At 40.3% G+C, this 22,436-nt stretch overlaps 1 protein-coding gene across 1 annotated transcript in view; it reads right to left on the minus strand.

Moving 5' to 3' along the window:
• The window catches only part of LOC117407471 (phosphatidylinositol 3-kinase regulatory subunit gamma), a 109,470-nt gene extending 87,600 nt beyond the window's left edge, over positions 1-21,870 (minus strand). The window contains exon 1 of the mRNA XM_034012551.3: positions 21,331-21,870. Coding sequence (XP_033868442.3) covers positions 21,331-21,658 — 328 coding nt within the window. The 5' untranslated portion in view covers positions 21,659-21,870. The remainder of the gene's footprint in view (positions 1-21,330) is intronic.
• Between the last annotated feature and the right edge of the window lie 566 nt (positions 21,871-22,436).

Consider the following 22,436-nt stretch of genomic DNA (forward strand, 5'->3'; position numbering starts at 1 on the left):
GTTGCTCGTTTACTACTCAAGGCAGTGTGAAACTGGGGGACACAGTGTGCTGTAGTCCTGGATAGAGTATAAAATATCTTCACACCCAATAAAAAGCACAGAAAGCCACCCACTCTCCTTCTCATAAAGGCATCCCAATTAGCCCATTTGCCACATTTAGCCGACAAGTGTTTTCAAAGCCATTAGTTAATGAAAGAAACATTAATTAAACCAGTCCTTACACAAGGTGGCCTTCAAACATCTGCAACAACGGCCAGCAGGGAACGAGAGTCCAGCACACTCCATCCCAATCAATCAGATCAACGAGACGCCCTTCATTATGAATCTCAACCCCAGCTGTCAACCGACTGCCCGAGGACATCAGAAAACGCCACACAAATCAGCTTACTTACAAGGAAAAGTGAACATCAATTGTGATAAAAATACAAAAGATCGCTGAATCAGCCTTTTAAAATGACATGAATAAATGCATGTGTATTCTTGTCTGTTTATCTGCTATGATCAACGGTTTAGCCCATGCAAGCTGAGCTTGCCCCCTCCCAGTTTAATCAGCCTAGTGGTTTTCAATCATTACTAGCTATGTTAAAACATAACCTACGGCTCTAATGTATTACTGCTGGTAGTTTTTAAGGACATCGATGTATAAGCTATTTTGTATAAAAGTGTATTGACGGTAATTACTTTGCCCTCAGAAAGGTCACGTAAGAGGAGAGGGGCTGCATGCTTTTTTGTTTGCAGTCGGCAGGCAGAATACCAACTATATTGTTTCCTTTTCTTTATAGAACATGATTTAAAGGACAGCACCTTTAACAGATAATAACCAGACTCCTACTAGACTGGTGGTAGTATAGCGTGGACCTGTTCTTTCTGAGACATTGTGAAGTCAAGCAAGGAAGTGCAAATTAAGATTAGCAATTGACCCTCCCAATAGCACCCATCTTGTGAAGCCTGAATTATAAAATCCTCTTTGAGACCTTACAGGGTTCACTCATATAATTACTGCTTGAAGGTGTATTTTAACATTCTGTCTGTCAAGTCACGCCCTCATTACAGCCTATTAGCGCTTATAATTTTCGCTGAATTTTCGTGTAGATCAGTGACAAAAGACAAAGCATTCTAAATGTTATAAACGTTACTATCAGCTTTCCGTCTGTTTTTTCAGTTTAGATTCAATTACATGATATGTTTTTAAGTGTTGGATGGCTCCCTCTAATCAAGTTGACAGTGCTCTTTCTCTTACACTCTTTGTATGACACAGCAAAGAGTGCTCCAGAAATATACTCTCAATTTGATTCGTGGTAGCCTTCGTACACTTATGCACATACAGTACAGTGCTGTTCGGCAGTGGTTTTAGGGGTCTGGTTTTCCTGTTTGTACAGTTGTTGTTATTGTACAGTACGCTACACTTACAGCCTTTAGGTCTGCTCAAGGACTCCTGTGCTGTAGTCCCAGCATGGTTCTGTATGTTACAGCAAGCCTGCCCTTAACATTCCCGAGACACAGATCTGAGACGGCTCAGCAGGCAATAACACAACACAACGTCCCTATGTCTGATTATGTGGGGTTTTGAACACAGAAAATGCACAGACGTTTCCAGACTAGTTCACGTTTGCTGTAGCAATCCTTGGTTAACCTGTGAAAGCCTGTTTGAAGGTCTACTCAGGTTATGTTTCACTTTGATAGCATCATTTCAAAAATAGACCTAGAAGCATTATCTTTTGGAACTGTCCAGGCATGCTTTAAGATAGAATGTACTCTGCTTCTGATGTTTACAACCCAGTTGACACATATGCCAGTCAAAAGGCACTTGAAGTAGCAAGACTCCAGCACTCGGCCCTTATTAAACATGCCCAATATAAAATATCATTGGAAACAAGCATTGCCTGGCACTGAAATCCATCCAGACTGGAGAAAATGCGAGCTTTGCATGTGGTCAGACTTTGACCTGATCTATAAATACCTCACACAGTTGAAAGCATGTCATCTTTTTCCTCTTCAAGATGTAGGGAATGCATATTTTTTAAAAGGGTTGTTTTTAACAACCTGCAAGGTCCCCACAAAAGACAGGGAGAACACAGCAGCAATCTATCTATCTCTCTATCTATCTATCTATCTATCTATCTATCTATCTATCTATCTATCTATCTATCTATCTATCTATCTATCTGTATTGCACTGTACTGTACATGTCTACTGGTATTTATCCATTTAAACCAAATGGAGAGTGAGCTTTGAACCTCTGCTCTTCCCAACAAAGAATCTTGCTGAACATTCAGCAAACATAATTCAACTGAACCCTTTGAACTCTCCGGATTCTGTCCGGTTTGAACTATCACCCCACCCCAACGTCTAGCTGAAAGTCAAATTTTCACCATTAATTTCTGGTTTTTAATAACCATAGAAAAAAAATGCCTAGAAGTAGTTGCTCTGTGAATTGAATGATTCAGGGTTAGGGTTACGGTTGTCTTCGGTTCAGATGACGAAGATGTGGAGTTTGGTGGTTTCAGATGATACAGACACTGCAAGAGCTTGTAACTCAGGCACCATTATTTGGTATTGTACATTTTAATACAAAGTGATACTCTGGATGTTCATTTATTATTTCGTGTTGTGTTTTCACACTTGCAGAGATTATGTAAAGCCCTTTATTTTAGAGAACCGAAAATTTCACGTGTTTATATATTTTTTAAATGTAGAGACTTATTTTAGCATTTTTCACCTACAAATGCAACTTTAAAGTTTAATGTTTGTTTTGTGAAAAGATTTGAAAATGACAAAAAGGTGGACACACTGCAGCAGCTTTGAATTGTCATTAAACATGTTAACTGCACTTCCTGGTTCTTCAGTGTGACTGTGTGCTGTGCTATATAATTCAATTTTAAGCATGCCTAATTGTAAACGTAATCTATCTAATGTTTAAAATACTCGCTCTTTAATAATGCCTGCAATTTCCCCTGCCTGAGTCAATGCCACCCCCTCTTATTGCAAAATAACTTTATTGCATTAAAAAATCAATTACATTTGCAGTACTACACAAGAGAAATAAATCTAGATATAGTTTTTTCCACATGTGAAGCTGCCAGACCACTGCTTTATTTGTTTTTTAACTAAACCTCTAAATCAAACCCATAACTCAAGAGAGCCTCCTGTCCAGAATGGTTTGCACTCCATGTCCTGACAGTGGAGTGCTGGAGCTACATTAATCACAACTGCTGTGCTTGCATCCATGTACAAGAGAGCACCCCTGAACGGAAGAAATAAAAACATCTCCAATCCATCAGTCTAGATGGTGCACAGCATTCCAACAATCAGTGGAAAACCTGACATTTGAGTTTTTACGAGGGCTAAAACTAGCTGCAACCCTTAAGTGATTAAGATAATTAGCATTCAATAATTGCAATGATCCTTACGGAGTATAACATGCACTTTGTGTATAGTACACACCCTGGGTATAAGGCACATGACTTATCAGCCTTCATCCCCTTGTCCATCATCCCAGCAAAAACACCACAAGTATACGATCATGAATACTAACCCATAAAAAGCACATGGTCATGTTACTCAAACACCACAGTATACGATCATGAATACTAACCCATAAAAAGCACATGGTCATGTTACTCAAACACCACAGTATACGATCATGAACACTAACCCATAAAAAGCACATGGTCATGTTACTCAAACACCACAGTATACGATCATGAATACTAACCCGTAAAAAGCACATGGTCATGTTACTCAAACACCACAGTATACGATCATGAATACTAACCCGTAAAAAGCACATTCTCCAAAAATACTCCAAAGAATTTGCAAAATAATTATAGAGATACTTTTCCTTTGATAGGAATCAAATTGTTTTGAGCACACGGGATACAGTAGCTACTTAGTCTCGCAGCCTCTTGTGGAGTAGACCAGCCCCACCGGCAAAAGGAGGTTGCAGGAAATCAGCATTCAGCATTCATTAGCCCAGTACCACACAGCACATCAAGGCAACAGAGAGAGGAAGAGAACGAGAGACAGAGAGAGAGAGACAGAGAGACAGAGAGAGAGAGAGGATAAATTTTAATTGCTCAATAGGTTTTTCTGCTACTGAATTAAATTAAGGACTTAGCCCAGCACAAATGTATTGACCAAGTAAGATCTATTTGATTGACTGAAGTGACTCAGTTTCATAGACTCCTTTAGATCTTTCAGATTGCATTTGAAGGTGTTCCTTATCAAGCAGCAATACAGAAACAGCTTCAGTTCCTGAGGAGCTCATTCATATTTTCTTCCATGACTCACAATGGTACTAAACGTACAGTGCAATACCTGAATCTACCCTGCAGTACTTATCAGATTCAGAATTACAAAGTAACATCTTAATATACAAGTTTTAATTAAACAGAGCAGCGTTTGTTTTTCTATTTAAGAGCCTATATGAAAAGCAATAATCTGCAGCAATAAATCAATAATGGTTATTATTACTGTATTACTATTTGTTCTAATTTTTTTTTTTAATAAAACCCCTTTAGGGCAGAACCTAATTGGAATATTACATCTCCAATATATATTACTTGTAGGAAACTCATTATAAAATATCTTCCACCACTGATTAAACTTGTACCTAGAGTATGCATTTGGCATGTTGTATTAGGAGCTTGCTGAGTACAGAAGACTCTTGGAATGCGCTGATGTATTGTATAATGCATTTATAAACCTCTTCAGGATTTGTTCCAATCATGATCCCCAGCTTATGCACAGTATAGTACTTCACATGCTTTAGTTGAGTTTGTTGTTAGAAAAAAATGACTGTTAGAAAATATTGCAATTCCAGGGGTGAACAGATGATATGGACAACGTTGGTCACTTTTTTTTAAAACACCACAGTAACTCTTGGGAAAAGTAAGGGCTCAAACAAGGGAAAACAAATCTACGCTCTAGAAAAACTAGGCTGAAGCTTGAAGACGAATTCCCTATTATCTCGTCAGTTACTATGTGCGTTTTATTGAAATGGGTGGAACCAGAGCAAGTGCACTGCCTAAGAGCTGTGATGTTGTTTACCACAGACATGAACACTTGTATTTCCGCAACTCGCCTGCTTGAATCATTAGCACTCCATCAGTAAGCAACGGGAGAACAGTACAGACCCACCTCTGGCACAGAATCTGTGGTAATGCAAATTACAACTGTTGCTTCACGTGATAGGTAGATCAAACAATGTGTAAAATCCATTTAACTCCCATTGGACTGTACTGTGTTCAACTGCTGTCTCCTTTTAAGTGTGGGCAAGTCAACAAAATACTTCCATTCAGAGGGTCTAGGTTGCACAAGAGTAATCCACAGAATCAAAGTTGTCATTAAAATATTAACCCATTATTTGCATTAGAAAGTTTTTTGTTGGTAAGTTGGTCCATTCAAGCTCAACCCCACCAACTTTTAACTGGGGTTTATTTTTATAAAAATGATGAGCAAAAAAATGTACTAAGCCTATTATCCAGTGAGTGGAACAAACACATCTCAGCTATAGATGGAAGCCCTCTGAGCTGTTGGTTTTTAGTTTTCGATCACTTTAGATAGATTTCTATTAGGGATGCAACGGTTATGATTTTCTCAATCCCAAACCAAAACCGAATCTGGGCACTCAGATGTCTGGGGCTTGTTTTCTTTTCAGGTTTCTAAAGTGTTTTGTTGATGAAAGGTGCTGGTGATGGTGCTGGTAGACATACACAAACACAGCCTACTTTAAACCATTGTTAAAAATAAAGCCTCCAGTATCCCCCCCCCCCAGTTTACACGGGTAAATATTCTTCAGCAGCAAACACAAGAGGCAGTTATACAATAGGAGCCTCCAGTCATCTGAGCATCTGTGAAAATGAACAGGTGTTGTTATTTTTATTCATTTGTGCACGACCATGAACCTTGGCAAGTGAGTGTGATGGTGAACAGCGGATCTCATTTGTAGCTGGTACAGGGAGGTCTGCCAGAAAACGCTCGCAGAGTCCTGCCGAGAATTACGAAACCTTCTGACGATGAACAGTTACTGGATTTATTGCTGCTTAATGTATTATTGTTTGTATTATTTTTATTTGACATTTTTACTATTTCTTGATATTGCATCCTTCTTTCTGTTTTAACTGACATGTAAAGCGCTTTGAGATACTGTGGTGTGAAAGGCGTTATAGAAATAAAATAAACCGAAATTAAATTAAGTTGAATTATGATTTTTTACATAGTCTCAACTCTGCAGTACAAGAGTGTCCAGAGAAATGTCCGACATGTTTTACAGAACCTGGAACCCAAACCAGCACTTTGAAGAAGCATGCGTCTGCGCCTCTGACCTATCTGATAGATGCACATCAGATTTCTTTGGATATTGTTTGTGCATGGTACCTGATTTCCCCTTACAGGCTTGAGAACAGTCTGACCTGGTGCTTTTAATACAGGCCATGCCAGCGGCAGAAAGCAATTATTTAATACAGCCTGAAAAAAATAAGCATGGTTGAAATTAATGTATTTTACTGGATCTGAGCTAAGAACTCCAGGAGTTTAACCCCAACGTATTAATTCAAAACAGTAACAATGCATGGGTTTTGCAAAGGCAAGCTGCACCACTGTGGTTACAAACTGGGTATTTGATGCTGATTTTAACAGTAGTGCAGCAGTGTACTTACAAATCAGGCAAGAATAACTCTCTGCTGTGCTTTACCAACACTACCCATTTTTTGTAAGCTTCAGTGACATTGATGCCAAGCATCCCCCCCACACAAAACCAGCACTCATTCTCTATCATTACCAGCCTGCCTGAATTTAAATGCATTTACTTACAACTACGGAGTTACAGGGTATAAAAAAAGTGCTGAAAAGTGGAAGATCTATCTGTCACAGCTAAAAGGATTTGAAGTCTTATTCTATGATCCGTCTCCAGGAGACACCGAACAATATGATCCAGGGATCCACAAGAAGAGCACGTCCCTCTAACTCCAGTGTATTTATCGAGGACGGCATTGTTCATTAGAGACGTATCCTGAAGATCTTTAGATATCTAGCCCATAGTTGTGCCACTTCTTTCTTTGACCTTATTAAAGTTGCTGTGCCTTGCAATTATAGTGCGTACCAGTTTTATATGGAGGAACTGTATGCTGCCTCTGTTTATTATATTGCACCGCAGTTTATAGTCGTCTGTAATCACCTTTAGTGGTAATTAAAAACAATGAAATGCTGATTATATATTGGGGTAAGAAACCTAAAAGCTGTCTCCACTACATGCAGCTGAATAACCACTTGGGGTTTGAGCAACTAATGTTTGGCTCCGCGAGGCACAAGTGTCCCCAACAAAGACAGACGTTTTTTTGAAAAATGCACATTTATAATCTAGTCAATAATAAAATTAGACAATCAAAATATTATAAGGGCTTGAAAATAAAATATATTAAGTGGAGAGCAGTGTTGTGGTCTTGGATAATCACGTTATCACACAGCCTTTATCACAAATTGATTCAGCAGCTTGTACAAGTAATGAGACTCCATTGCACTGTCAAACTGAATCCCCAACCATTCGGGAAATGTCAGACTACTGATTTGCATGTGAGAGATTTTTAAAAGCCCTTTTAAATCCATACTTACATGTCATGCATCAGGAGAAAACCTGACACAGAAGAAATGAAATATATAATGTATAAACTGTTTGAAAGCCTGCTTTTCACTCTTCTGATAATGCTTTATTTTTTGATATCAGTAATTAAAAAAATTAATTCTTTATAGAGTGCTGTAAGATACAAGCTGATGCGCACTCCACAAGGTCAGACTGCGAGTGGGTGGATCTCAGCTTGTATCTTGCACAGCACTCTATACTGCATTCTGTATAATATATAACTATGATAATAGAATATAAGGATACATAGAACATATGGTACAAAGACATAATTAATACAGCTGTATGATCACATCTTTACAGAAGATTGCATTACCCTTTTTAGCGCTTGAGATAAACTTTTGGGAGACTGTTTCACTGTCGCAAGCGACATGTCAGAATCCCAGAGGATTTAAGAAAAGAAGTTTAATCAGAGTGTGTCAACTTGCTTGATGTGCCTCCGCTTCCAGGAACAGCACTCTTAATAATTCAAAGTGATGTTCATTTTTATTCCTTCACTGGAGCTCGCAGTGCAGGCCTTATGAGTCCGTTCTGATTTACAGCTAGTCATTTATTCGGTGTTGCTGGAGTTTGCACAGTCACCTAGCGATGCTCACTGCTGATTACAAAACAGATATTGCACTGCTGTTAATTAGTGGGTGCTTGGGCAATTAAAACCCCTGTCAGAGTGCCAGCCACAATGAGCATTTAAAACAGATGGTTTGAAAGGTCTCTTTCTTGTAATCCATGGTCTGTGAGGGCTCAGAACTACAGCAACAGGCACTTGTCTTGTCTTTCACATTACAATGGGGATCAGTCATTGAGTGCTGGATTGTCTTTCACATTACAATGGGGATCAGTCATTGAGTGCTGGATTGTCTTTCATATTACAATGGGGATCAGTCATTGAGTGCTGGATTGTCTTTCATATTACAATGGGGATCAGTCATTGAGTGATGGGTTGTCTTTCACATTACAATGGGGATCAGTCATTGAGTGCTGGATTGTCTTTCATATTACAATGGGGATCAGTCATTGAGTGATGGGTTGTCTTTCACATTACAATGGGGATCAGTCATTGAGTGCTGGATTGTCTTTCACATTACAATGGGGATCAGTCATTGAGTGCTGGATTGTCTTTCACATTACAATGGGGATCAGTCATTGAGTGATGGATTGTCTTTCACATTACAATGGGGATCAGTCATTGAGTGCTGTATTTTCCATGTTTTCTGAATCTGGATGTGGAGATGTGTGAATAGGTTTTAAGTCAACGTTGGTTAAAAAAGCAGTTCCCTCTGCGAGGCTAGAAGGAACGTTCTGTTGTGTGTATTCAGTGCTTTACCTTTGCAAGATGCCCTGACGGTTTAGTTTTTTCAGTGAGGGAACATTACTCTTTTCGTTTTATCATCCAGTTAGAAGCAGCAGAGCTAGACATCATGTTTTTCAACAAAGTAATACCAGTCTTGTGCTTAACCCAATTACAGCCACCCTAGTTTGCATTAACGTCAGTAAAATAAGGCTGGTTTACAGCAGAGGTAATGATTTAATTAGCAGCGGATGTATTTGTTTCTATTAAAGTTACCCTGTAGGTCTGACAAGTGCTGCGGTTCAGTTTTGGCCAGCTTCTCGGAAAGTTATGAGCCAATTAAAACAGTGCCTGTAAACTTTAAGGCAGGAATTACATTTGCTCACACACTAACTCTCCCTCTGTTTCACAGATGGCTATAAAACATGAAATCAATAAAAGGTGTTTTTTTTTTTTAAATTTTATTACATATTATTTTATTTCACATATTATTTTGCTGTTCATATATTGAGAGACGAGATACAAGATTTCCCAGCCTACTCGTTTATATTGTACAGCAGGCCTTATACAGTTCAGTGGGCGTCCTCCGATCCCACGACCGAGCCAGCTTCCTCTTCTACTCAGGAGCAGACATCAGAGTGCTCCCAGCCTCTGGAGGACGAAGGCTAGCCCTGCAGGTCTCCGTCTGAGCTCACCTGGCCTGCAGGGTCTGCTGTAGCGAGATGAGAAGCAGTTCCTGTGGGAGCGCCAGTGCCAATGTGCCGCTCCCTCTGGCTCTACATATACCTCAGTGTATGCTTTCAATTATGTGGCTTAATAAAGACAATGGCAATCTTTTTCTTTAACAACACTGTAAAGACACGTCAGTGGCAAGAAAACTACTGTACGGGGCAAAGCAGCAGCAGCTCGGGGGAGCCTCCCTTACCATAAACATACAGTATACATTCTGCCAGTTCCAGCAGGCTTTTAACTTCATGCTTTCCACTGCATGCTGGCTTACGTCTGCATGAATTCATGTAAAACCTGCTATAACTGCACCAGACGTTTCAGGGAAAGGTTTCTCCCTGTGATTTACATCCTGCTGACAACAATGAGATGCTAGTGTTTATAGCGTGAGAAGGTCCATGCTGAGCGTATGAAACACAGTGCGCAATGTGTATTTGTGTCCTCTGCATCCCATTCTGTGGCATGTCTTCAGCAGGCTCACAGGCTCACCGCTGCTATTGGCAAGGAACAGGCAAGGCTCTATTGACACCATGTGTGGAAATGCTTGGATTTTTTCAAAATACTTTTCAGACAACCTTTAAATCTTGACTGATGTGGTATAATGGGTGTAGGTACATCTGTATCAAAACAAATCTTTAAAAACAAACCTCACAAGCGTTTGCCTACGGGACTACAACTTTCTTGAAGTCTTTTTTCAGATTTTCAGAGTGCTTACACAGTAAAAGGTCAATATACTGTAGCTAAGCTAATTACCATTACTGACACCTCAATATGTTCAAAGCCAGAATTCAAATAGTAGCCTATAAATCTGAAGCGCATTCGAAATCGCAAGGATGGTAGAAGGAACCACAAGGCCACTTTGTCATAGGATTGCACTGAGAATTATAAAGAGAGTTCTGTTCTACTGTGATTAGAATCAGCTGTGGATTAGTTCCTGTGCTTAATTCGTTCCAGAATTCTTAGGCATGGTATAGTCCAGGCAACAGATCGGACTGTATACTTGATCATATTAGATAATCAATGCTATAACCTGGCAACACTATTCAGTAACAGTAAAACAACACAAGAATGACAGTATAGAAAAGCTACATGCATTTGCTGTATGTTGTCCAATCTTAAGTGACATTCGCTCGCAGTGAGTAACAGATGACTAGACATTAATGAACGCACCTCAGAAAACTGAGGACAAGAAAGTACTCTCTTAGATGCATTGATTAGATACATGCACTTTGAAAAAAATGAATCATATTTCTTGGTACTATCCTTATTGAAGAACATAGCCATTTCAAAACATGCATTTTCATTAAGGATGGAACTGTTGCAATTTTAATTTAGGTGTAGACTGTATTGTAACTCTTTAGCTTCACTGCATTCTATAAAGCATGAACTTTACAAAATGTATACTTGTATGCCATAGTACAAACATGGCAAAGTGTAATAAAGCTTAGGTGTAGCAAAGCATTTGGAAGGGTTGGTATTGCCCAGCATAGGAAAAGAATGGGGAAAAAATGTGACACATTATGGGAGAACTGTTCAGGTAAAAATAGGGTCTTACAAATGACTAAGTACTGATTTTGTTCTTGAGAACAATGTGATGTTTAAGATCTTGCTGCGCGTGTAACACAGAAGCCTAGATTCAACCAGTTTTAACAACAACATATTGTGGTTTTAAATTTGAACTATGAAGCCGGGGCACATCTTCAAATGTCTGCCTTTCTTAACCTGATCAAGAGGTCCACCTGTCCATCAGATAGTAAGTAATAGTAACAGTGCAGTCCAGATTCCTCTTCAAAGACCATGCTGCCAGCACACTCCCTGACAACCTGACAGCTTCATGTGAACAGCCAGCAGGAGTGTCCTTCTCCAAAACACTGAACATCTCTATCCAGGAATGCCATGACAAGCTGCTGACTGCTGATACATCAAACACCTGGCGCAGAGCTGCAAATGGTAATGCATCTCCTCACATCGCGATGCACAAAGGAACTAGGCTGGTGAAGGATATTGCTGGAAGCCTCGGCTCATATATTTACATTGCTTGTCAGAATCTGATCAAAGTTTCTTTAAAAGGTGTGAAATTCACAAAGCTTTACTTCCTCAGTTAATAAAAACCCACCGGCGCTGATTCCCTTCCAGTCTGTCAGTCACAATCTACCTGCCTTGATTATGCACTAGTCTTTCTCTAAGCTTTAACCATACACTTCCTCATATATATGTTTCGGATTGAGGTATAATATGATTTTTTTTGTTTTTGTTGGTAAAGAAGCCAGCAATGGTCTGGAACAGTTTCACACATTTCAATATTCTATTTCAATATTCTATTTCAATCTTCTATTTCAATATTCTATTTCAATCTTCTATTTCAATATTCTTTGTTAAATAAGCAAGTTAAAATAGAGTTTTGACAAAACAGTATTATCAACATCCTGAGTCCCCAGCAGCCAAAACAAATCTATAAAAAACAACAAGATGAGTCAGTCTGAGGGAGGTTCAATTAAAACAGAGGGAGGCAGACAGCAGGGAGCTGGGTGGTAACAGGTTTCAAACAAGCTACTTGTTCCAAGTTTAAAAACTGAAACTCCCTGGACCTCTGCTGCTGAACAACATCAGGAAGGCATATGCTTTGGTTGTTTTTTTTGTTAAACAAAATGAGGTTGGGGTTAGGCTTAGTGTTAAGGTTAGTGTTAGTGTTATGGTTAGGATTAGAGTTGGGGTTGGAATTAGAACTTGGGTTAGGATTAGAGTTGGGGTTGGGGTTAGAGTTGGGGTTGGGGTAGGGGTGTTAGTGTTACAGTTAGAGTTAGGGTTAGTGTTAGGATTAGGGTTAGCTATGTTGTGATTTAGCTATGCTGTGATTCCAGAAAAGGCTGGCAGTTCCAGGGGTCACACAACCACTATAGAGGTACAGTGTTTATCATACCACAATAAAAAATGAACAAAACATATTCATAGAAAATTCTCCGTTCTTTTTTTTTTCTTACAATAAATTGCTATTCCTTGACCTCCAGACTGCACCTTGTCTGCTAATTATCCTTCCAGAACGCTGGCTCACTGATCGGGGCGAAGCTCACAACAAATAAGAGAGGAAGGAAGATCATTTCTGTGCTGCTGCCTACTTATCATAGGGTAGAAAAGGGTGAAAACATTTTCAAATGGAATCTGACTTTACAGAGATAAGATTTTCCAAATTGACGGGGAAAAGTTTGATGTCCCGCGGATATAAATGGATAATTTGTTTCAGATTGCCTGCTTGCTAGAGAAAAATCAGTGTCGCCTGGAACAGTGCACCTCGGAATTCAAAGGAACAGTCGTTTCCAGAGTGCGTGTTGGTAAACTAACTAGGAGAGTCCTCTAAACAACATCCAGACCCGCAGGCCTTTGTGAACTGCTTTGCTGTTTGGTTGGTACCGTGACCCCAGGGAGGAATGTTACAGTGGCATCTATTCCAGGGGGTGTGGCCTCATCCTCCACTCAGAGCTCAGAGAACCAACCACAACCGCAGCACAGCGTCCCAGCGACTCCAGGCACGACACAGAAGGGAAACCGCAGGCAGTGACTGTGTGGTCAGATCTCAACCGGTCGACTCCCCTCGGCCCTATCTATATATATATATATATATAGATAGATAGATAGATATACACACACACACACATACCGGTATATAAAATAAAAAGTCAACCACACTACATTTAAGAAATAGTTATCCGATTACAAAAGTAAATGTGTTTACATTTCAATCTCCAGGATGAAAGGTATGAGTCATTGTAAAGTTTCCCCTGCTCTTAATTACCTTCAGTTCCATTTACTGTATCTGCTTTGTAGACTTTACAGAATACTTAGGGTCATTATCCTGCTGGAGCACAACCTTCCGTCCAATAAGCCTTCTAGCACTGGGTAAGAAATGAGAGTGCAAAATGTCTTGATATTTTGCAGCATTCATTGATCCTTCAACAATACAAAGGTTGCCAGTGCCTGAGGAAGAAAAACAAGCCCATACCTTCACACAACCTCCACCATGTTTAACACTGGGCATGATGAACTTTTCTTTAAATCCTTCTCCTCTCTTCCTCCAAACATACTGTTGCTTTCTTGGTAAAAAAAAGTTATATTTTGGATTCTTCGACCATTAAATCAGGCTTCTTCACGTATTCAATGGGAAACTCCAATCGCTTTCTTTTGTGTTTTGTTTTTAACAAAGGTGTGCTTGAACAATTCTCAGATTTTGCAGAAATCTTTCTTGGTCTTCCACACCTGGAGCTAGTTGTAGTAGTTCCTGTTCTCCTGTGTTTGTCAATAATAGCCCACACAGAGTGTGTCTGCTATTTTCTGGTAGTTTGTCCTTTTTCATTTAGTTGTATCACTGCCATTTTGAGATCATTGCTGTACTCTTTAGTTTTAACCATTTTTTGTTGCTTTTTTTAATCACAAATTTCCAATTTATTTTTCAGCACTTGATGATTATGTATTTATTCTATAATTATCATCAGGTGTTTGTTTTCAATCATGATAATTGTCAATAATTAGCAACGAATGCTGTTTATTTTTCATTTTATGCATGTTATGTAATAATGTGTTGTTTTATTATAAAGCTGAATCTCTACTTTGGAATCTCTACTTAATAATCGTTTTAATTGCAATCTAAACTAGCTGGATAAAAACAGTCCGTTGCCAAAATAAAGAGCACATCTTTCCCTTTTTTATTTTGTATTTTATTTTAGTGTTCAATCCAACTAAACCAGGTGATACACAAAGCAAGTTCAAAACAGATATTTCAATAATCCAGCCAAGAAGTATAAAAGAAAGAGGAAAGGAGGTAAACAAAACAAAGACTAACACGAATGGTAACTTTAGAAAGAAAAGCGGCGTTGGGCCAAACCTGTGTCCCAGTTCAAGAACAGTTCAAACTGAGCCCTAGAGCACATGTAATAGAAAACAGTCTCTGCTTTAACATGAGTTAATGAGTGGAAACACTGAGGAGGCCCGCAATCACATTCACCAAACATCTTCCATCCAACTGCTTTCAGTGAGTAACAAACAAGACTTTTCCCACATCGCTCTTTTTAAAAATGTTATTACATGTTCCGAGGAAGGTTCCTGTCCAAACCAACCAGCCCTGTGACACAGTCTTCCTGCATACAGAAACTTGCTGTTTCTTCTGCAGAGTTTTGTTTAAGCCAGCATTTTGTGTTCTTAGTTTGTCCGATTCTACAAAACTAGCGCAGCAGTAGCTTGGCCTTATAAAAGTTTACCATAGTAAAAGCACTGCGAAGTGTAATAAAGTATAGTGAAGGCATGGTAAAGCATAGGTATGATAAAGCATATTAATAAATATTGTAAACCAGGTTCAATGCATAGTCTAATTATGGTAAAAACTACACAATTACTGTGCAGAAATATCTAATGTTTATAATGTTTGAGAAAGTTTACCCCAGTATATACTGTTAAGTACTCATCAATCAACATAAGGATCACTTTGGCACATATTGCAATACAGTAGATGCTGGTTATTAGCAACCCTGATAAAGCCAACTTTCGGTTATTAACAACATTTTCCCAGGAACCAGTCCCGTCCCATAGACATTAATGTTAATGGAATTCTGATATAACAACTGTATGCCGCTTATTGACAGCTTTATTACTAGTTGCCAGTGCTACACAGCGCACTTGCATGATTTATGTGCATACTTCATGCAGCTTTTATAACACACTGACTATCTGCGTATTTCTGGCAAACTGAGACAGAATCGTGGTTTTGAAACTGGCTACGAAGCTGCATGCAAAATTGAGATGGAGTTACAGCGGGAGGTGGTACATTGTAAAAAGAAGACAACTTTGGACAATTTCTTATTTTAAAAGTGTGCTCTTTAGAATTGATTGCAAGTACAACACATATTTTTTATGTTTGCTTTACTCATTGTAAGGACAATTGTAGTACATCGTTGTATAGTACTATTTAAGCCTACTCCCTTTTTTGTTTGTTTTTTACACACGTGTGAAGTAAACAGTTCTATGTTTGGGTATTTCATGTTTCTCATGTTCATTTTTTAACACTAAAATCTAGAAGATCAAAACCTACTTGGACATAGTGGCGTGCTCCTGCTTGAGGAAAACCCAGATCAGTTCTTATTTGTGTATCCCAGCAGCCTGGCACAGCAGCCTCTTGTCAGAGGAACTGGATCAGGGGACCCAAGTCTCGGCAAAGTGCTACCGTACAGCAACAGGTTTGAAGTGTGTTTCAAAGGACAGCACGTCCTAAAGCATGCATCAGTACGACTATCAAAAAGAGAGAACTATTTGAAAACCTCAAACTTGCTGTACTGCTGTATAGCAACACAATTCATGTATTGGTTTTCATTGCAGTGAACAAAATATAAACATTTACAAGAAAAAAATGTGACTATTGTCAACTCGCTGCAGTCTGACATGCCAATCTTACAATGCCTGGTTCTATACAAATACTGGTACAGTATGTAAATAGTATCTTACACCACATTCCTTCACTAATAAATGATATAGCTGTGGTTGAAACAGGTAACGTTTAGTTACAGAAGATGAAAAAGCCCCATCCCCCGTATTGATTATCTTTCATATACATACCTGTGCAGAGACTAACAGAGTCCTTTATTTATTAATATTTGATGCCAATGCCATATCGGAAATAGGCTTTTCCAATGTAAACACACTAGTGTTAAGAACCAGGTAGCAACAACCACTAAGGAAAATGGTTGACTGTGACATCACCAATGCAGTACCCCATAACTTCATTACAAGACTGTCTATTTCAATGCAAACACCTTTAAGAAAAAACAATCGCAAGTTTATAGTAACTTGTCCAAGTCATGTCATCTATGCATAATCCAATGCATTTCCCATCCCCATTACCCCGTTGTGATTTCAATAACCTGTCTATCAGAAGTGAACAGCTTAACATTAACGTATTTGTATTTATTTATTTTTTGGGGGGCTGTGTATTGGCTTGTTGAGGTTTGTTAAAGGCAACTAGCAGGATCTTAGTAGATTTATTTTGCTCCCCTAACCTCCAGGCCCAGACAGAAGCTCTTTTCTCTTTCCCAGACTGACAGCTGGCACCCTGAACTCCAGCTGGCTCCTCTGGTTCAACTCACACAGCGCACAGCGTGCCAGGACGCAGCACAATGATCCCATTGAGGAGACAGCGAGCCCTCTCTTCAGCCCAGTGCAGTGAAGTGATGTAGCAGACAACCTCGGACAGGCATACAGAAGAAAGGCAGGAATCGACACCGTCCCACCCCGAAAGGAATGCTCAGCAGCTTCCAAAAAACACAAATATAACTCAAGTAATAAACTTTTTTTTAGCTTAATCTAATTCTTCAAGGTTAAATATGTGAAGTCATGCAACCACGTATCCAGCCACATTAAAAAGCAAAGGTTTTGGGGGCTCCCGAGTGGTGCATCCAGTAAAAGCACTCGCTAGAGTGCAGGATGCGCTCTATAGCCTGGACGTCGCGAGTTCGAGTCCAGGCTATTCCACAGCCGACCGTGGACGGGAGCTTCCAGGGGCCGGCACTCAATTGGCTGAGCGTCGCCCGGGGGGAGGGAGGGTTAGGTCGGCCAGGGTGTCCTCGGCTCACCGCGCACCAGCGACCCCTGTAGTCTTTCCAGGCGCCTGCGGGCTTGCCTGTAAGCTGCCCAAAGCTGCGTTGTCCTCCGACGCTGTAGCTCCCGTGCGGCTGCACGGTGAGTTCGCAGTGTGTAAAGAAGCGGGCGGCTGACAGCACACGCTTCGGAGGACAGCGTGTGTTCATCTTCGCCCCTCCCGAGTCAGCGCAGGGGTGGTAGCGGTGAGCTGAGCCTAAAAAATAATTGGGCATTCCAAATTGGGGAGCAAATAATAAAAACTAATTGGCAACGACTAAATTAAAAAAAAAAAAAAAAAAAAAAGAAAAAGCAAAGGTTTTCCAAAGCCAGAGGACATAACAGCAGATAACAGGCGTCTGAACAACCTTCAGACAGCCAATGAAAATCTACAACACAAAAACGCACTATTCTACCTGAAACTAATCTTGTTGGTATAGTCTAATGTTGGAATAATCTGAAATAATGTATCTCTCCAACGCCCATTAAATCGATATTGTAAACTACCGGTAACTCCTTTTTCAAATGCATTCAGTTAATTGCAGCAGATGCACAATTGATTACCACTGGCATTACATTAAAATCATTTCCCTGGCACGCCATTGAAGATGCAGTTGAGGGAGTCAGTCTCTGAAAGCCATTTTAGAACCACTGTTCCACGTACAGTACTGAAGTAAACGTTTTGGACCATCTACAAACCCAAAGTCTGCAGCACCAAAAAAAGTCAAGACCACCCAAGAAGGGACAAGGCATGAATAAGCCTTTGTGATGTTTCTTTCAGTATTTCTAAATTTAGCTCTATTGACTGTTTAATAGTTATGGATGGGGCTCCCGAGTGGCACATCCAGTAAAGGCGCTCCGCGTGGTGCAGGATGCGCCCTAGAGCCTGGAGATCGCAGATTCGAATCCAGGCTATGTCACTGCTGACCGTAACAGGGAGTTCCTAGGGGACGGTGCACAATTGGCCGAGCGTCGCCCGGGTAGGGAGGGATTAGGTCGGCAGGGGAATCCACGGTTCACTGCGCACCAGTGACCCTGTGGCTGATGGGGCGCCTGTGGGTCTGCAGTGGAGCCATTCAGATCTGTGTTGTCCTCCGGCACTATAGGACTGGTGGCTTCGCTGTGGATCCACAGTGTGAAAAATGATGGATTGGCAGGACCACGTTTCGGAGGACGCGTGTTTCAGCATCCATTTCCCGAGTTGCCGGGGGGTTGCAGCGGTGAACCGGGATAAAAACAATAATTGAGCATTCCAAATTGGGGAGAAAACTGGGGTAAAAACCATTGGCGACGACTAAATTAAAAAAAGAAAAAATAGTTATGGATGAGCTTGGAGACTCAGCTACCATCTCCATACCCAGGACCTGGGCTGAGGCACAATGACAGAGGAGCAGGGCTGTCAAACGTGCCTAGCCTTTGAAAAGGCAATGTCTGATTTTGTCCAATTTTGTTATCTGTGAGATGAAATATACTTGCGTGCTTTGATCAAGCAAGACTTGAAGCCAGAAAAAAAAACAGAAGTAATCCAAATAAATGATTTATAATAAAGTGCAAAATCTAAACAGAAGTTTTGTACACCCATTCTCTAGGTAACCACGTAATAGGCCTCATATTTATTTAGTTATAAAATGAATGCTGAATAAGATGTCTGTGTTATAAAGTGCCAGCGCAGCTTTTCTTCAGTTCAGATACTGTATCAAAAGGGAGAGACAGAAACGGAAGTTGGACTGAGAAGTTGTTTACAGTTTGAACACCGGTACTGTATGTGCTGTATAAATATTGCATGAATCACTAGTATAGGGAATTGGGGGACATGATGTAGGAGCGTTATATCCGAGGCGCATTATAACTGAGAACCTTATAGCGAGGGAGCACTGTATGTATATATAGTTGTGTAACTGCATGACACAAACGTTCAATATTTATTGACTTTTGACTACGGTTCTATTAACAGAGCCTCGGGAGTGAAGTCAGCTAAAACCTTCCCCTCACATTTCATTATTTTTTACATTAACCGCCTGAAGGATCTGCCCATCTAATGCCACAGAAATTCAAAGTGCCAATTACCCACCATCTTCAATCAGTGCACCCCTAACAATAACCCTGCACCTGGTATATCAAAAGAGTGACTGACTGTGTCTCACATCATTTCTGACACTGCCATCTGGACAAATCTCCTCATGTGGACAAAACTGCTTTCTGTGCACATCATCATTAGCATTATTGCGTGCCATTTCAAAACACCCCACACAGCCAGACAGCCTGCTCAGTGATGAAGTCAGCATTCTCTGGGAGAAGGCCTAGCCGCACAAGTACTCAATGTACCTTGAAAGTACATTGATGAAGACACATGTTACCCCGACCTTCTGTACCAAGGGACCCCACAGTTCGGTTTTCGTTTTCAGGAAAGGCACACTTTGCTGCTGTGGCTTGGGCAGAGCACCAGGAGGAGGGCGGTTTGTTGGAAGAATATGTTCTTCCAAGGCAAGTTCGCTGGCTCCAAACTTTTGAACTCAGAGATGACAATTTGGGTGTGTGTCTGATGATGACAAAAGTAGAAGATTTCTGCTCAATTGACAAACCATTTTAAATCTTTTTCAGGAGCTGGGGGGGGTGGGGGGGGGGGGGGGGGGTTGGAAATAAGACTATTGCATAGCAACTTGTTCCATTCCTGGTTTTACTACGAGTTGAATAAGACACTCCTGAGATGGTTACCAATACACTGTGGCTGATCAAGTTTGTAGTAAAAAATGGACTGAGGGAAACTGCTATGCAACAAGAGTCTTATTTCCATCCCTAAAGATTTTTTTTAATTCATGACAGCATGTAGGAACAGATAGCAGGTCTAAACAACCAGCAACCACACAGACTGCTGGCCTTGGAGGATGACAGTCTGCATTACTTACTAAATTGCAAGCAGAGAAATCTATTTCAGGGTCCAGAACACGCAGTCACACCTTCCCTATGTGCCTACCTAGAAATCAACATCGTTTTAAAAATCTGAATCCAATTAACGACTGATTCTTAGGCAAATGGTGTCTTTAACACAACGACTTCACAGGTGTTTTAATTAGTTTGGCTCCTTCCAGAATTAACCCTCCAACTCAGGCTACCGTTTTGTATTTTACAATTATAATTTGTTTCCTAATGTGGAGCTTGTGAACATATACTGTAACACAGGAAACAATTATTCTGCCATGCTTGTTATTTCCTTGGAACGATTATGTCCTACACAAATATTGTCCATATGGTGGATGGCATTCAGGCTTGGCCTACAAAGAGAATGTTCAGGAAGCAATTTAGCTGTGTACATAAAATGCATGCCATGCCAAGCTGAAACCGACTGCAGTAAAGATGATTGAATCGTTCTCAGTCCTGCTTCAGATAATTGAAACAGAGATGCAAGGCAGGAATAAGTTCTGTCACTAAGAGATGGCACTGTCAAAGCCTGGGGAGGCACAGGGTCACTAATGCAGAGTCTTGGAATGCCTCTGTAACTCTGGATGAAGTTTCACATTTTTCATCTGCAGTTACAGAACTACAGTTACCGCAATGGTTCTGTCGTTTCTGTTGTATGTGTTGCATAGACTAAAAGATACCTTGCTGCTCTCTACTCACCAGCATGAGAACATCCATTGGCCTGCTTATTGTGCATTCCCCTGTATAGTGTTTAATCAGCCACACCCTTCCATAGGGGTAACCAAAGCAATAATGTGTTGGACTGAGTTCAAAACACAGACAGGAGTGTAGTATGCATGCACTACAGCAACCAACTCCGGGGAGGGGAGGAGAGAGGAAGGCTGGGAATCAAAGCAGACCACGGTATTTTAATGGGACAACAATATATTGAACATTCCTACTTCTTATCCCTTATTTGCAAAGATTATTTTTGTTTGCAAAACTCATCGGAAATATATCCCCCACCAAATGCTATGCAAATTATACATTTTTCTGGATCCACCGTGTTTTTTTTTTTTTTTTTTTAACTACACAGCATCAATGAATAAAACAGTACCAAACAACTTGTGTAGCTAGTGCAGACCCTTTAGAAAGCGCTACTCACTGCCCGCCAGACTGGATCCCGGCGCGGAGGTACCAACCGGCGTTGGGGGAACCGGCCTTGTTCTGGGCTTTGGGTTTGTCGGAACTACCCTTACAGGTCCAACATACTCCACGTAAGTGCCGGGGAAGTCTCCATTGTCCTTGGTCCTTTCGTTTGTCCCGCTGAGCCACCCCCTTGGGCTTCTCTCGTCGCCCTCCTGATAGTCAGACGTCACCAGAGCCGCTTTATTAACAGTGAGGATGTCACCGGGCTGCAAAGAAATGTCATCGCCACGGTCCTTCTTGTACTCGAACAGCGCACGGTAGTGGAAGCCAGCTTCAGAACACATCGTTCGCGGCTTGCATCCACTTGCAAATTGCGTGCGGTTAACCTTCTTATGCACAGGGCACAAGAAACTATTTATTTCTTTCTTTTTTGTTTAAGCACAGTACGAAATCGTATATAAATAGCCGCGTGCTGCAGGTAATGTCTGCGACGTGTAAATTCCTTGCGCTGTGAAACTACCGTACGAAAGCTTTTTATTAACAAAAACTATTGATTATAATGCCATGTTTTGTAGTTTTCAAAGTTCTTCCACTTAAAAAAAAAAAAACAACAACAAACTTCGGTTCACTGCAAATTGTAAAACACGGGCAGTTAAAATAATCCAGCGTTTATATAGAACTACACTTTTAAATGAAAGTGTAAAAAATAACTAGTTTATATATATATATATATATATATATGTACATAAATATATATTTGTAACAAAAAACAATGTAATTATGAATACTTCCTTAAAAAGGGTGGTCCTTCTTACTGTCGCACACAAATGTCACAGAATTCTGCGGCAGTGTGCCACAGATGTTTATTGTTTAAAGATTCCAGACTTCAAGAGCTGAATTTGCTTAGGTTAGGCTTTTGAAGATAATTTAACCCAGGTAATCCGACCACCCAGTTTTTACCATCCACTTGCTCCGGTTTTTTGAACGCATAATCCCCAATCCACGTCGGGGATACCTGCAAACAGCAAATTAATTCAGTTAAAGAATTGCTAACTCTCTTTTGTTATAAAAGCGCTTTACAAATTATAATTAATTTGCACAGTTTCACGTTTTTGTAATTGT

The sequence above is a fragment of the Acipenser ruthenus genome, chromosome 10 (genome assembly GCF_902713425.1).
Source record: "Acipenser ruthenus chromosome 10, fAciRut3.2 maternal haplotype, whole genome shotgun sequence".
NCBI lineage: Eukaryota > Metazoa > Chordata > Actinopteri > Acipenseriformes > Acipenseridae > Acipenser > Acipenser ruthenus.